We start from the raw sequence: 16,287 nt of genomic DNA, 5'->3' as shown, positions 1-16,287 counted from the left end.
ACAGATTCTTTACCATCTGAGCCACCAGGGAAGTACTTCAGTGAGAGTGTCCTCCTAAATTTCATATACTCAAATCCTAATGCCCAATGTGATAGTTGTTGGAAGTGGGACCTTTGGGGGGTGATTAGGTCATGAGGGTGGGGGCCCCACAAACGGGATTAGCGGCCACATTATAAAAAGACCCCAGAGAGATCCCCTGCCCCTTCCACTATGTCAGGCTATAATGAGAAATCAGCTCCTCACAAAACATCCTGGCACCCTGACCTCAAACTTCCAGCCTGCAGAACAGTGAGAAATACATTTCTGTTGTTGATAAGTCACCCAGTGTGGTATTTTGTTATAACAGCCTGAATGAACTAAGACCCCGATCAACATCTCAGTAGAGGGAATCCCATTGGCTGCCTGGGCCATATCTATATCATGTGGCTTATTTATTGCCTCTGTAAGAATGAACATGGGGCTTCCCAAGTGGCTCAGTGGTAAGGAATTCACCTGTCAAGCAGGAGAGGAGGATTTGATCCCTGAGTCAGGAAGATTCCCTGGAGAAGGAAATGGCAACGCAGCTCAGTATTCTTGCCTGGGAAATCCCATGGACAGAGGAGTTTGATGGGTTACAACCCACGGGGTCACAAAGAGTCAGACATGACTGAGTGACTAAACAACCACAATGAATGAACATGTGAGGGAAGAGAATTAACCCCAAGAGCACACAGGATGCTGTTCCCTGAGAGTAGGGATGCTTGCTGGACACCAGCAATAAACTAGCATGTGTCCACTATACCTGCTATGTGCTTGCAAACAGCACAACCTGAGTAAGGGATCTCTAAAGAGAGAGCTAATGATGAGCTTATGATGCTCTCAGGATGGAGTAGAGGAGGCCTTGTTGTCTGATGAAAACTTGCCTCTTTCTTCACCCAAGTAGAGGAAAGCACACATACTTATTTATCTGATTCCTGCCCCATTCTCCCTGTTCCCTATCAAGTTTTTTTTTCTTTTTTTCCTGGAATGGTATTTAGATCTCAGAAGTACACTGCAGGAGGGTAAGTCTTCACTGAGGCATCAGTCATAGAAATGAAGAATGCTGATGACAAATTGAAATGTCAGCATTATGAGCAGTTTTGTTGGAAGCTGTTTGATACTGATTTAATGATAAAACAAGAAATAGGACAAATGTGCCCTGGAAAGGTGGGGATACTGACTTGGGAAACTAGGCTAAAATGAAAGCAAAGGAAAAGGAAAATAAATATTAGGCCAAGTGCGCTAAATGTAATAACTCTGGAGTCTTCCCCAGAGGAAGCGAGGAAATGCCTGAGGAGATGCAAAGGAGGACAGATGCATTATCACACATGTGAGCACCAGGATTCAGCATCTAAGATGCAGGGAGTTGGCTACCTGTACATGTCTTTGTGTAACCGTGCCTTACTATGAAGCTGGGAAAACTAGTGTCTATAACTAGTCAGCTGGTTTCTTGATCCATTATCCTTCCAGTTCATCTGCTATTGATCTTTTGAATATTGGGGAACCCATGAGATCTGGAAGGAAGAGTGTGCAAAAACGAAGAAAACATTTTTTAAAAATTTAAATGTATTTATAAATTTCTTATTTTAGTAGGGAAGCTGCCCTTGGAGATTTTTCTGGTGGTCTGAATTATAGTCAATTCTACAAGTAGAGAGCTAATTACTTTGCTGAAGCTGAACCTCCAATACTTTGGCCACCTGATGCAAGGAGCCAACTCATTGGAAAGACCCTGATGCTGGGAAAGATTGAAAGCAGGAGGAGAAGGGGATGGCAGGTGGCTGGATGGCATCACTGACTCCACAGACATGAGTTTGAGCAAATTCCGGGAGACGGTGAAGGACAGGGAAGCTTGGTGTGTTGCAGTCCATGGAGTCGCAGAGAGTTGGACACACTTCGGGACTGAACACAACAAACTCCTTTTGGTTGGGAAAAATCTCTAAGGTGGGACCATTAGTTTTACAGATTGAAGCAAGCATCCTTCTTTTTTCTTTTCTTCCTTGTGTGTGCACACCTGAATATATATGGAAGCAAAGAACCAGGTAGGGGCAATGATGGTGAGTCATCTAAGTCAAGGACACTGGATTTCGGTTACCTCTTGAGTATTTGGCAAAGATTTGTTGCTGTTCAGTCACTTTGCCAATCTCCAAAGCCTGACTTTAACAGAGTTTTGGGGATGTTAACACAGACAATAATGTTCATGCCTCCAGAGAAGTGGTTCTGAAGACAGAATGATCTAGACAGGCAAGTTACCAGATACTTGTTAAGAAAAGAGAATATTTTGGAGCAGCTGAACATCAGTTTGCATTGGACAAGCCCCATGATACATATGTGGACAATGTCACTCTTGATGTGGAGTTCCAGAAATTACTTGCTGGGGGATCCTGAGAAACAGGATAAACTTTTCCCTCTGTTCTAGACTAATGGGTTAGCTCATAAAAATAAGCATAATTTTATTTTGTGTTTCAAGGCCCTGTATCAGCTCTCTAGAAGGCATCTCATTTGGGAATGGGAGAAGGTAGTTCATTAGAAGCCTTTGAAAAGAAGGAATCACTTTAAAGAGATACAGAGGCTTCTTAAATTTTTTGCTTTAATCTAAAATATATTAATGTGCATTAATTTATTGATCTTTGATGTTCAGTCCAAGGCCTTTGAGTGTCGAGTGGAATCCCTCATCATCTTTCCCACACAAACCTCATCCATATTTCTCAGTCTCCAGTGGAAGTCAGCCAACCGTGGCTTGGGGGCCAAACCTGACCCAATCCTTGTTCTTGTAAATAAAGTTTTATTGGAGCAAAGCTTTGCTCATTCATTTTGTCTATGGCTGTTTAAGTGCTACAAAGACAATTTTGAATGATAGCAGTAGAAACTGTATGGCTGTGAAGCCTAAAAGACTCATTATCTGGCCCTTTACAGCAAAAGTTTGCCAAGCTCTGATCTATACTATCAGTTCTGGCTTGTTTAATGTTAAGCAAGAATTCCAAGATGCATTTGAAAAATTCTGAGTACAGAATCTTTCCAGATTTCTGAGGGTTCTTTTTCTGCTAACATGTTACCATCCTCTTATAGCTAATCCAAATAATGTTTGAGGCTTGCTTTCATAGAATGTTTCCAAAGCATTAACTTAGTTTTCAGAGAAACAGCTCTTTTTCTTATTGTACTCATTTTTCGTCAGTTTACATAATATTCCACTAAATAATGTAATTACAATAACAAGTGCAGCTGGCAGAAGCAGGTCTGGGAATAAATACAACTGACTCTTGGCAAGCAGACACCTCAACGGGTGAAGAGAAAGGTGAGGTTGCACAAAACAGTCAGTTCACAGGCTGCACAGACATCTGTCAATATGTTTTATAAAGGGATAGGATGGCTGGTTTGATAAGTGGAGGCCAATTAGGTATGTTTTTCCATCTGGGTCCTTTTATACAGCATCTCTCATTTCAGGAAATTATCATTTCCCCCTGTACCATTTTGTGCTGGTCTTTTAATAAATGCTCATCTTCTCCACTAACCTGTAAGGTTTAGGAGAATGGGAGCCACGTAGGTTTTCACATACCCTTCTATCTCCAACACTTGGCACAGTGATGGGCGTATGGTACATGATTCAAAAACACTTCTTGGGCTTCCCAGGTGGCTCAGTGGTAAGGAACCCGCCTGCCAATGCAGGAGACATGGGTTGGACCCCTGATCCAGGAAGATTCCAGAGGCCAAGAAGCAACTAAGCCCTTGTACCACAACTACTGAGTCCGGGCTCTAGACCCAGGAGCCGCAACTACTGAAGCCTGCGCGCCCTAGATTCTATAATATTAACATTAATGTAGTTAATATTTATTTTTAAAGCAACTCACTTATAACCTAAATAGATGGACTTGCCAAGGATAGTTCGTGCTGCGTCTGCAAAAGAAAACCATATCTACAGTCATGAATGTAAGAGAATGCAATGAGAAGCCTGGGCACTTTAACTAAAGAGTAACCCTCTGCTTGCCACAACAAAAGAAAAGCCCGCAGCAATGAAGAGCAGCACAGCCAAACACAAGTAAGTAAAATTATTAAAAAAAAACAAAAACAAAAAAACAGAGCTGACTATGCTGGTTTGCATGTAGGCCCTTTTTCGTATCTATACACCCCTGAAAAAACAAACAAACTTCTTGAATAAATAGCTAAAGGGAAGCAGGCACTCTTACTTAGAATGTGTCATTCTAAACCTATAATCCCCAAACCATGAATCTTGTGAGGTCATTTCAAGGAGTAGGGAGCTGACGTTTCTTTCCCTGCTCTCCTAAGACTCATCGAGGATGGGGTCTTAGGAGGGTGGGAGGCAGAGAGGCAGGGAACAATGGCTTTGCTGTTGACAGCTCACTTCCCAGGAGGTTGGGAAAGTTTCATTTTCTGATGCCCGGATGAAGGCAATGGGTTTAAGCCAAGAGGATCATTAGCCATTTGCATTCTGCAATCCACATCACTCTTGCATCGAGCAGAAATGAGAAACTTGCTTCTAACTGGCAAATTAAATATTGATAAGGCAGATCTGCTCAACAACATCTTTCACAAGGCTGGCACTATCATTTTAGTGTTTCTAAAACTTCCGTCATTTGCATTCCAGTGTCACGATTTTTGTCATAACTGCAGGCAATCTGTAACATTATGTAGTTAATATTTATCTTTAAAGCAACTCGTTTTTAACCTAAATAGATGTACTTGCTGAAGAAACTTTGTGTTGATGCTTCAACAGAAAACCGTATCTACAGTCATGAATGTAAGTTAATAGAAAAAAATTAATACCTAATAATTATTACCAACCTTTACCAGACACTGTTCTAAGACACTAATGCACCCCATATGCATTAATTATTTTAATCTTTGTTTGCTGGCATGCACAGACACACAACTTATTAAATGCGTGCAGCTATAATCTCCATTAAAAGAGGAGTTGGAGGAAGAGAAGATTTAAGTAACACGCTTAAGTACTAAATCGAAGAGTCTAGATTTTTATCTCAGTAGGCCTAGCTCCAGGCCCCTTGTTCTTAACTACGATATTTTGCAAACAGTGTTTTTAAGGTCTGGATAGATGCCTTCGCTGCTGCAGGCTTTAAGCCCGAGGCATGCTCCGTTTCTGTTAAAAAAAAAAGAGTTTAGAAATTGGTAGAGACTTGTTTAAGATTCCTCATTTAAACAGGGTTTCTCATTGACATAAAAAGGATCAGAGAGAATTGAAAAGGGAGTAACTTCCTAAGTGATTTATCATTTCCTTTTGACTTGAAGTTCACCACCCGGAGGCTGGATCATGCAGGGTAAGTATCTCACACTTTGGGAAACACTGAGCTATGAGTGGGATGATATTGTCTGGTCGCTAAGTCATGTCTGACTCTTGAGGCCCCATGGCCTGTAGCCCGCCAGGCTCCTCTGTCCATGGGATTCTCCAGGCAAGAATACTGGAGTGAGTTACCATTTCCTTCTCCAAGGGATCTTCCTGACCCAAGGATTGAACTCGCAGTGGCAGGCAGATTCTTTACCACCGAACCACCTGGGAAGCCCTTAAGTAGGGTGTCGCGTACTTATTTCCCAGTAGTATGCTACTGTGGCATACTTATTTTGCTCAGCTCTGGCCTCCAAGAATGGAAAGTATTGCAAACATCCTTAGGGATATTTACTCACTGGCAATGATCTTCTTTCTCAGATTATTCAGTCATCCCTCAATAGGTGACCCTGGGCAACTATCTTTATTTACACTGCCCCTTTAACACAGCTGATTGGACCAGAGTGAGGAACTGACCGAAGGTTGAGCCAACCAGATTCCTTTTCCAGGAAATCTATAATCAGGATTCATGAACACTCAGTCCCTGTATCTGTAGGAACAAATGCTGCATAAATCATAGCGGCTGGGAAGTGCCATGTGCCTAAAGAAGGTGAAGAGTTTTCAAAACGCAAAGCAGAAGAGGGGACCCACATGCTAACCAAACAGAAGAGATAGGAAAAAGCTGCCTGAATCCTGATAGCTTTCAGCTTCTAAGCTCTGTTCCTTGTGAGGCCTGATTGCTTGCCTTTCCTGCTTAGACTGGCCCAAGCCAGTTTCTATCATCTGCTAACAAAGTGAGGGGTGGTTTTCTTCTGAAGACATCACCATGCCATCAGGTACAGAACCCATTCTCTGAATTATTATCTTTTTTAGTTTGGGGGTAGTGTGGGGACAGATAGACTCTGAACACACTTTCTGGCCTGCTAATCCTAGCGGGAGGGCTTCCTTGATGGCTCAGAGGGTAAGGAATCCGACTGCAATGCAGGAGATACAGGAGACTCAGGTTCAATACCTGGGTCAGGAAGATCCCCTGGAGAAGGAAATGGTAACCCACTGCAGTATTTGTCCCTGAAAAATCCCATAGACAAAAGACCTTGGTGAGCTACATGGGGTCACAAAGAGTAGAACATGACTGAGCAACTAACCACACTCACACCTTCCTAGTGGGAAGAGGGATGAGAGGACCAGTTGGAAGACTGTAAGATCAATAATTCAGAACATCATTGATGATGAGTATATACTTTTTTGGGGAAGAGCTTTATGAAAGTCATTTAATCCAATCAACATTCATTTGAGAAAATCTCCCTATTTTGCATGTAAAGAAACTCAAGCACAGAGTCAGGAACCTAAGACCATCACCAGAGCTCCTAACCACTCAAACTATGCTGCCTCCCATGATATTCATCTGCCATGTTACAGGTAAAATTTAAGTCCACAGATGATTCTGATCCACCTGGGAACGAAACCTTCACCTGCTTGGTAGCAACTTGACCAAACTTCAACAGTCGCTCATCCAAATCCACCAGCTGAGAGCCACAACACAAAAGATCCCTTTGTAACCAAGTATTTTATATGAATGCAAATAAAAATGATTTTTTGATTCTATGACCATACAATCTTTCCCACTGGGAGATGGATGAGAGTGACAATAATGCACTAAAATCATACAATTTCTCTCTTAGTTGTTTCTTTGTTGGCTTCCCTTTTGGGAGGCTTCCCTTGTGGCTCAGCTGGTAAAGAATCCGTCTGCAATGCAGGAGACCTGGGTTCGATCCCTGGCTTGGGAAGATCCCCTGGAGAAGGGAAAGGCTATCCACTCCAGTATTCTGTCCTGGAGAATTCCATGGACTGTATAGTCCATGGGGTTGAACGACTGAGCGACTTTCACTCACTTTGTTGGTTTCAGGTGCTGGAGAGGTAAATATTGATGGGTGGGTTATGACAACTGTCCAACTGGCATTGCTGAACATCAGTTGGCAGCAAACCTGAGTAATTGCAGCCCACAGTGTCAAGAGAACTTTCAATGCACAGATTTCGTGGTGAGCCCCTGTGAGCTATCACCCCAAAGGGATTCAGCAACTGTCTGAAAAGATAAACTAGAAGAAGGCTTAGCCTACTCTAGATTGACAAAATTTAGGATGGAGGAATGAACAGGTTTTCTGTTCTGTTGTTTGCTCACTGGCAACGAAAATAATTCCAATAGCCTTCCGAGAAGGGTGAGTCATCACTCAGAATGACTGGCTGGAGGCTTACTCTTGGGAGGAGTAGAGGCCAGGAACTCATGGATGATACGTCTGGGGCTGAGTAGGTCCTGGAGTGAGAGGTCTTTGGTCTGCTGCCGATACCCGATGATGAGGGAAAATCAGCAAAGACAGGAGCCAGAATGGTTCCAAAGAACATAAGGTGAAATACAAAGAGAGTGCCAAGCTGGGTAGAAAAGGCGGTTAGGATGGGGAGATGTGATCGCTGGGACTGGCAGAGAAGCATCTGTTTCAGATTCCACGACCCAGAGTTCGGGCATAGCTGAGGCTGTAGGTGTGGTTCCCGGAGTCCTAAGTGCAGGGTTAAAGGGGTTGAGAGGAAACCAGCAACACGAGTGACAGAGGGGACTCATGGGGATTCCTTTCATGGAAGACACTAGTGGGAAACTCCACCAACCAACATGCTCCTCTTCCTCCTGTTTAAGCAAATCTTATCTTCTTCTGGTGACGATGTGCCTGTCCCTGGGGGGTGGGGGCAGGGAGCGGAAATCATGGCCGCTGTGGCCAATCACTGACCTCTCAAGTCGCTCTGGCAGTGATTGGCATGGTAATTGGCCAATGAGATGAAAAAGAACATCTGCCTAGAAGGTTTCTGGGAATGATTTTCCTCCAATCACAATCAAAAGAAAAAGCTCCTCTTAGCTTTCTCTCCTGATGAGAATGCTGTGTCCAGCGTGTGATGCTGCTTCTTCCTCCGGGAAGAAGGAAAGAAAGACTAAGAGAGGCTCAAAGATTCTAGATCACTGCCTCCTACCCCCAAATCCACTGAATAAACGCTGAAACTGGGAAGTGACCAGATATTTTTATGTTTTAAAGAATGCTTAGCTTTGCTATAACTTTCAGACAGTAACATTCTAACTGGAAAAATAAAAACAAACTGCAATAATTTTCCAAGTGTTTCTCAGAGTGTATTCTGCATCCCCAAGTGTTCTGTGATCAGATGAGTTTGCAAAAAATTGCATACAGAGAGGAGAGGGAGGCTCATGAGGAGGTGATACATGTATAATTATGGTTAATTTGCATTCCTGTATGGCAGAAACCATCACAACATTGTAAAGCAATTTTCCTCCAATTAAAAAAATAAATTAATTTTAATAATGTGTATTATCATCATCTCTGTATTTTGTTTTTGCACATTAAAGGCTCTGAGAAGTCCTGCAGCTTAAAGTAAGTTTAACTCTCTTAAACATAATGAATTGAGTAAAGAATGTTTTTAAGATTTTATAGTATCTTTTAGAATAAGTACCTCACAGAATGCATTTTTGGGGGCTGGGGAAATAGGATTTGTGAGAAAAGGAGAATAAGAGGGGTTTTGGATGTACCAATACCTACAGGTGTCTACATGCACAAAACATGGTTGAGTAGCTGCATCTTTTTGTATTATCTGCCATTCCAGGAGGCCAAGATAAAGGGGTACATTGTATAACCATCCAATTGCCTCCTTGAAATCTGACAACATAACAGAATGTACTGATGAAGGGATATAAACTTGGCAACATGGCTGTGGTCCAAAAATCCTGGACTACAAATGCAGTTTGCTGTATTTAAAACATGTTTTAAGAAGTGAGGCTGGCAGATAGACACCCTTCAGTGATGCTGGTAAGTAAACCACTATCTATTTTTCTCCCACTGCCTCTTTTTCTAAGGAAAAAAAGAAATACCGCATTTCATTAAAACAGCCAGGTATTTCAGACGAGAGCCAGATTTCTTTTCAGGAACATCCCAAAAGTGTGTCTCCCTAACAAAAAAGCAACCGCCTTCCTCAAGAAAGTTTTCTTTTCAGGTAATAGGAGGACAGAATATAAACACAAGAGAGGACTGAAAGGAAAGGAGGGATCAGGTAGGGAGAAGAAGGAGGAGAAGGAAAACAGAAAAAGAAAGATGGAGAAAATATCCATAGACAAGACACAGCTGTCAAAGATGAGACAGAGTCTAATAACAGTTGGGTGTCTCCCAGGAGGGAATTGGATGCCTAAGATTGAAATAGGAAGGGAAATTTTCACTGCATTCCCTTGGGCATCATTTAAATTTCAGACTCCATAAATGTGTTTCCCATCGATTGGAATGTATCTATTGATTCAAAACATAAATTACTTTAAAATGCAAAAGCAGACTACAACAGCAACAACAAAGCTCCAGTCCATGGTATCAGGGATGGTCTTATACAGGGCTATCGGAGCACCAGGTTAGAGTTAACCGCATGACTCCTCATATCAAATCACAGCTTGAAATGTATTCAACAGTGTGTGTGTGGTGGGGGGGCTGTGCTCCATTCTTGTTCCTCAACCACACCCCTGTTGACAGTGCCCCCATCAATGCAAACTAATAAAGCCCTCCAACTGCACACAAGTACTTCATTACCTCCTGCGTCCTTAATTTGCCGGGGGAGTCTCATTTGCCATAGAAATTTCCATTTTTTCTTAATTCTGAGGAATTTATCAAGGCCTCCCGGAGACAAAAAAAAAAAAAAGCATGCATTCCTCTTTATCTAGCTCTGACCTAGTTCTGGCCACATCGTCCCCATCTAAACAGGAAGAGAAATCTGAAGTTGTAATACATTATTTACTAGGATGAACCAGTAATTCAGACTGCAGGGAAAAGCAATAAGAGACTTCAGGAAAGCTTAAAACATCTTGAAGGCTGTTTCATGAAGAAGTCACAGCTAATGTAGGCACAAGTACTTAGGAGTGAAGTGGGGAGAGATGAGAGGTTAATCCATAGGGCCGTGCTGGGACGCCACATACAATAAATATGCATAAAAGCAGAAAGCTTCAACCTACCAGCTCTCCGTTCCACGCAACTGGATTTTGTTGTTTGTTTTACATAAGGATTTAACACACCTGATGCCAAAAGCTATTGTAAAATGGAAATAACTCTGCAAATCATTGTCATCTTGAGACTGGCAGGAAGTAAAGGCTCTGGAAAGTTACAAGGCACAGTATAAACAACATGAGAATGCTTCAATAAACTAGGCGGCTGTAAGCTCTCTTCGAGCACAAGGCTTTCTTAACCCCTAACCTTGCTGTTATGATTTTAAAAGTAACAGATTCCTTTAGTTTTTATAACAAACATGACTATACAGCACGCAGTCCAGTAAAAATTGCCAATTTCCACCAGTGACATTAAAGACAGGCCAACTATGACTTCACATTCATCCATCCAAAACATGATGCATTTTTTAAAAAACACAAATGGGGGGTGGGGGAGGCAATCCAGACATTTCTTAAAATACTATACCCAGGCCATCAAGGATCTCAACCATGACACCTTCCAGCAGAACAAAGCCACCAAGCTGCGCTGATAAGCAAACTGTTCTCTGCTGTCATTGAGGCAACACTGTTCACAACTAATGCACTTCAGCACTGAGAGAGTTTCATTTTTAGGAAGGTAAATAGCATTTGAGTTTTAAAATTCTGTCTCCTCCTAGACACACACATGCCACCAAAGCTAAAAGATCTAGGGAGGACTCAAATTCTCCTCGAAAATGTCCTTGACTTAGTAGCGGCTCACCCACCCCAGTTAACAGCCACATAGCATTTGAGCCACTCAGCAAAGAGCCTGGCGTTCACATTAAGGAGGCAGCAAGGCGTTCTTTTGACCTTTGTTATTACTTAGACCTCGTATCGTCCATAAAAAGAGTACAATGATGTCAAACAAATTCCAGAAAAGAAGTATTTATTGCTGAATCTAAATCAAAAAATCCATATCTACTATAATGGCACTTCAAAAGAAGATATACTGTATTTACCAACTCAATCAATACTAAATTAGCCGGGATAAATATTTTCAACTCAACCAGTCTTAAGATGAAGCCCATTATTTAGAATCCTGCATCTGGGGAGAGACAGGGAAATTTTTGCTTATCACACAGAAACGAGACCCAGGAAGAATTTTACAAGCAGATACACCTACCCTTAGCTGCTCTCTTTCACAATTCATCTGTTGTCTTGAAACCTACAAAGAGAAGAAAAAGAGGGGGGAAATCAGACGGTTCTGCATGAAAACAGCATGAAAGAAAATGGAAAATTACTTCTAATCACTTGGTTCAAAGTAGACCCAGAATTAATTAATTATGCAGTTAATGTTTTCTTTAGGTCCAAATAGCTTCCGCTTCTCTTGCAGTTTCAATTGTGTCATCCAGAAACACAACTAGAATGAGCTACAGTCTTGAAGGTGGATAAAGAGAGGGATGTGAACGCGGGCGTGGGAGGTAGAATCTGACCAGGGTGAAGCTTTCCCTCTTGCCCCAACAAGTGCAGGCATTCTTCATGGAAGGTCCACTTACTCAACCATTAAACAGAATGAAGTAATGTCATCTGCAGCAGCATGAATGGACCTAGAGATTGTCACACTGAGAGAAGTCAAGTCAGATAGAGAAGGAGAAATATATGACATCCCTGATAGGTGGAATCTAAAAATAAATGATACACAAGAGCTTACTTACAAAACAGAAGGAAACTAACAGACTAATTTATGGTTGCCAGAGGGGAAAGGACAGTTAGGGAGTTTTGGATCGACACGTACACTCTGCTATATTTAAAATGGATAACCAGCAAGGACCTACAACAGAACAGGGAACTCGGCTCAGTACTGTGTGGCAGCCTGGGTGGGAGGAGGGTTTGGGGGAGAATGGATGTACATGTATGTGTATGGCTGAGGCCCTCTGCTGTTCCCCTGAAACTGCCACAGCATTGTTAGTTGGCTATATGCCAATATAAAATGAAAAGTAAAAAATAAAAAAGATGGTCAGGGATAAGCACTGGTCAGCACACAGCATCTTTGCTGATGCTAAGGGCCTGGCAAGTGGGTTACATTTTATGGTCCAGTTCTAATCAGATAGCGGTATGTTCCTGAGGACTATGTTGGGGGAAATGCTGAGGTCAATGCTTATATCAGAGAAGGGAATTCTGATCAACTTGTGATATCTCCCAGAAGCTCAAAAAAGGAAAAGATTAGTGATACCTATGCCATGCCCTAGGACTTCCCTGGTGGCTCAGACGGTAAAAGTGTCTGTCTACAATGCAGGAGACCCGGGTTCGATCCCTGGGTCAGGAAGATCCCCTGGAGAAGGAAATGGCAATCCACTCCAGTACTATTGCCTGGAAATTCCCATGGACAGAGGAGCCTGGTAGGATACAGTCCATGGGGTCGCAAAGAGTCGGACACAACTGAGCGACTTCACTTTCACTATGCCATGCCCTACCAAAATGTGTTTCTTAAAAGCAGGATGTGTCTTTAGAATAACCATATAATTTGTTGACTGGACAGAAAAAAAAAATATGTGTATACATATATATATATGTGACTCCATCCCTTCCCTGCAAATACGTTCACAGAGTGGGAAGGAGAGGGTAGGAGAAATTGAGAGGGTAGCGCGGCTGTGTATATTTAGTATATATACACTGTATATATATAGTGTATATATACACTGCTGCTGCTGCTAAGTCGCTTCAGTTGTGTCCGACTCTCTGCGGCCCCATAGACTACCAGGTGTGAAACAGGCAGCTAGTGGGAAGCTGCTGTATAACACAGAGAGCTCAGCTTGGTGCTCTGTGATGACCTAGAGAGGTAGAGTGGGTGGTAGGAAGGGGAGGAGTGTCAAGAGGGAGGGGATACGTGTACACATGTGGCTGATTTATGCTGCTAGACAGCAGAAACTAACACAACATTGGAAAGCAATTATCCTCCAATTAAAAAAAATATATATATATATATGGGCATTAAAGGAGTGTGTGGGGCATTAGTAATGATTATCCTGGGGTCAGCAGATGTGATATGGGGGTGACAAGGCAACCTGGGACTGTGGTCACTCTCCCACTATGGGGACTGGGCTTCCCTGGTGGCTCAGATGGTAAAGAATCCATCTGCAATGTGGGAGACCTGCATTCGATCCCTGCATTGGGAAGATCCCGTGGAGGAGGGAATGGATACCCACCCTAGTATTCTTGCCTAGAGAATTCCATGGACAGAGGAGCTTGGCAGGCTGCAGCCCATGGGGTCTCAAAGAGTCAGACACGACTGAGTGACTAGCCGACTCCACCTTCAACTTCAACAACAAAAGCAAAAGAAAATTTGGGTACCCATTCACAATTTATTCTGTATATTTCTAGCGTTTTTTTTTTTTTTTTTCACCAATGAGGCAACCCCTGATATGTAGCATCTGACAATATATTGTGAGTTTTTGAAACACACTAAAGGAGAAGAAGGTTTAGGAGCTGACTTTTGATGTATATTTTACATATTTTATATTGACGGTTTCTTTTTGACTTTCTCTAAAACAAAAACAGGAATCATTACTTAGGATATGCCAGAGCCGCAAATCTATAAATCAGTGCTTTGCTGTGTCCTTTAACTCAGAAGTATCACCTCTAAGAATAGCTCTTAAGAAAACAGAGTTACACACAAATGTTTATTTATGTGTCAATTAACTGCAGCATTATTTAAAAGCTGTAAATATTACCATGTGTAATAATAGAAAAATTAAAAGTAAATTTTAGTACTACTGTGCACGAGGGCTCAGTTGCTTCAGTCGTGTCCAACTCTTTGCGACCATATGGACTGCAGGCCACAGGCTCCTCTGTCGTGGGATTCTCCAGGCAAGAGCACTGGAGTGGGTTGCCATGCCCTCCTCCAGCGGATATTCCTGAGCCAGGGATTGAACCCAGGTCTCCTGCAGCTCTTGCATTGCAGGTGGATTCTTTCCCACTGAGCCACCAGGGAAGCCCCATAGTACATTGATAAGACGGCAAAATGGGCAGCATTTAGAATGATTGTTTCAAAAAATAGAGAGATGGGAAATGCTTAAAAGGTGTGATTTAGTCTTTAGTTAAAGCAGCTATACAAGTGATCCTTGTTTTGTATTAAAAATACAGTGAAATTGACTAGTAAAGAAAAAGAAGAAAGACAAGAGGAAAGGACTGGGAGGAAATATTTCAAAATGATAAAAAGGAAGAAGGACTTCTCTGGTGGCCCAGTGGTTAGGAACCCGTGCTTCCACCCCAGGGAGTGGGCGTTCAATCCCTGGTCGGGGAACTAAGATCCTATATGCTGCATGGTGCACCGAAAAATTAAAAAAAAAAATGACAATTTAAATATTATAAACAGGAAATGGGTACAACTGTCTAAATACACAAAACACACTCACGGTGAGTCATATACTTGAAATAGGTAATGTTATAGGTTATGTGCAAAGTACATATGATAAGTAAAGCTTGTATCTCCACAAACTGTTAGGTGGGACAAATCCACAGAGACAGAAGGCACATTAGTGGTTGCCAGGGGAAGGGGGCAAAGAGGGGTAATAGGGCCTCCCAGGTGGTGGTGAAGACTCCACCTGCCAATGCAGGAGGCGTGAGTTTGATCCCTGCTTGGGGAAGATCCCTTGGAGGAGGAAATGGCAACTCACTCCAGTATTCTTGCCTGGGAAATCCCACAGACAGAGGAGCCTGGAGGGCTACAGTCCATGCAGAAGAGTCGGACAAGACTTAATGACTAAAAAACAACAATAATAACAAAGCGGGCTGAGTGACCGCTTTGTGGGCTTGGAGTTTCTGTATTTGGAGTGATGAGAAAGTTCTGAAACTAGACAGCAATGGTCGCACAATACTGTGTATGTATTTAATCCTCTATGCTGTACACTGAAGCGGCTACAATGGGAACTTTCATATTGCACACCTCTTTCTCACAGTCACATAAAGTGAAGCAGGTAACGAGGTTCTGGTTCTCACTAAGATGGAGCAAGCCTACATTACCCTGTCTCCCTTTATCAGTGTCGCTACAAAATCTGAATAGAATACATACCTAAAATCTCAGAAAATTAAACAGTAGCAGACGGAGGTGGGGGGGGGGGAAGCTGACCAGAATAAAGACAAATGGTAATTTAGAATTATCAAATACACATTTTAAGCAGCTATTATAAAAATACTCCAACAAGCAAAGGAAAACACAGTTAACATTAAGGGGGAAAAAAATGGACAGTACTGGCCAAAAAAAAAATAGAAGACATAAAGAGGAACCAACTGGAAATTTTAGAACTATAAGATCAATAGCGTAAATTAAAAAAAAATTAAAATCACGTAAAGAGTTCAAATGTAGAATGGAGACACCAGGAGAAAACTCAGCGAATTTGAGTACATGTCAGTAAAAAGTATCCAAATTAAACAAAGTGAGGAAAAGAAAAGAGAAAGAAATCCAGGGGTGTGTAACAACAGAAAAAAATTATAACATTCATGTCACTGGAATCCTAGAATAAAGATAATTCTAGGATAAAGGATTCTAGAATAAAGATAATTGTAGAATAAAGGATACTAGAATAAAGATAATTCTAGGATAAAGAATTCTAGAATAAAGTTCACCACAGAAAAATTATTTGAGGAAATAATGGCTTAAAACGCTCCACATTTGGCCAAAGATATAAACACACAAATTCGACAAGTTCAGCAAACCCTAAAACCCAAAGAAATATAATCAAAATTCTAAAACCTAGGTTGGGGGGAGGACTTTGAAAACAGCCAGACAAATAATGCTCTCTTTGTAAGAAGGCACCGATTCAAATAACTGTGGATTTCTCATTTAACAAGCAAACAAAAACCAGGGAGCCAGGAAAGAGGTGGCATACGATTTTCTAAGTGCTAAATTCAATTCAGAATTCTAATTCCAGTGGAAATGTCCCTTAGAAATGAATATGAAATATTAAGGAAACTAAGTAAATTCTCT

The 16,287-nt window shown here is 41.8% G+C and overlaps 1 protein-coding gene across 4 annotated transcripts in view; it reads right to left on the bottom strand.

Moving 5' to 3' along the window:
* The window catches only part of RBFOX1 (RNA binding protein, fox-1 homolog 1), a 1,098,419-nt gene that overhangs the window by 704,774 nt on the left and 377,358 nt on the right, over nt 1-16,287 (bottom strand). For all 4 annotated transcript variants that reach the window (XM_018040930.1, XM_018040927.1, XM_018040928.1 and 1 more), the window contains exon 3: nt 11,485-11,526. In XM_018040930.1, coding sequence (XP_017896419.1) covers nt 11,485-11,526 — 42 coding nt within the window. The remainder of the gene's footprint in view (nt 1-11,484; nt 11,527-16,287) is intronic.

This window comes from Capra hircus, chromosome 25, assembly GCF_001704415.2.
Source record: "Capra hircus breed San Clemente chromosome 25, ASM170441v1, whole genome shotgun sequence".
Lineage (NCBI taxonomy): Eukaryota > Metazoa > Chordata > Mammalia > Artiodactyla > Bovidae > Capra > Capra hircus.
This window is presented reverse-complemented; position numbering and strand designations above follow the sequence as displayed.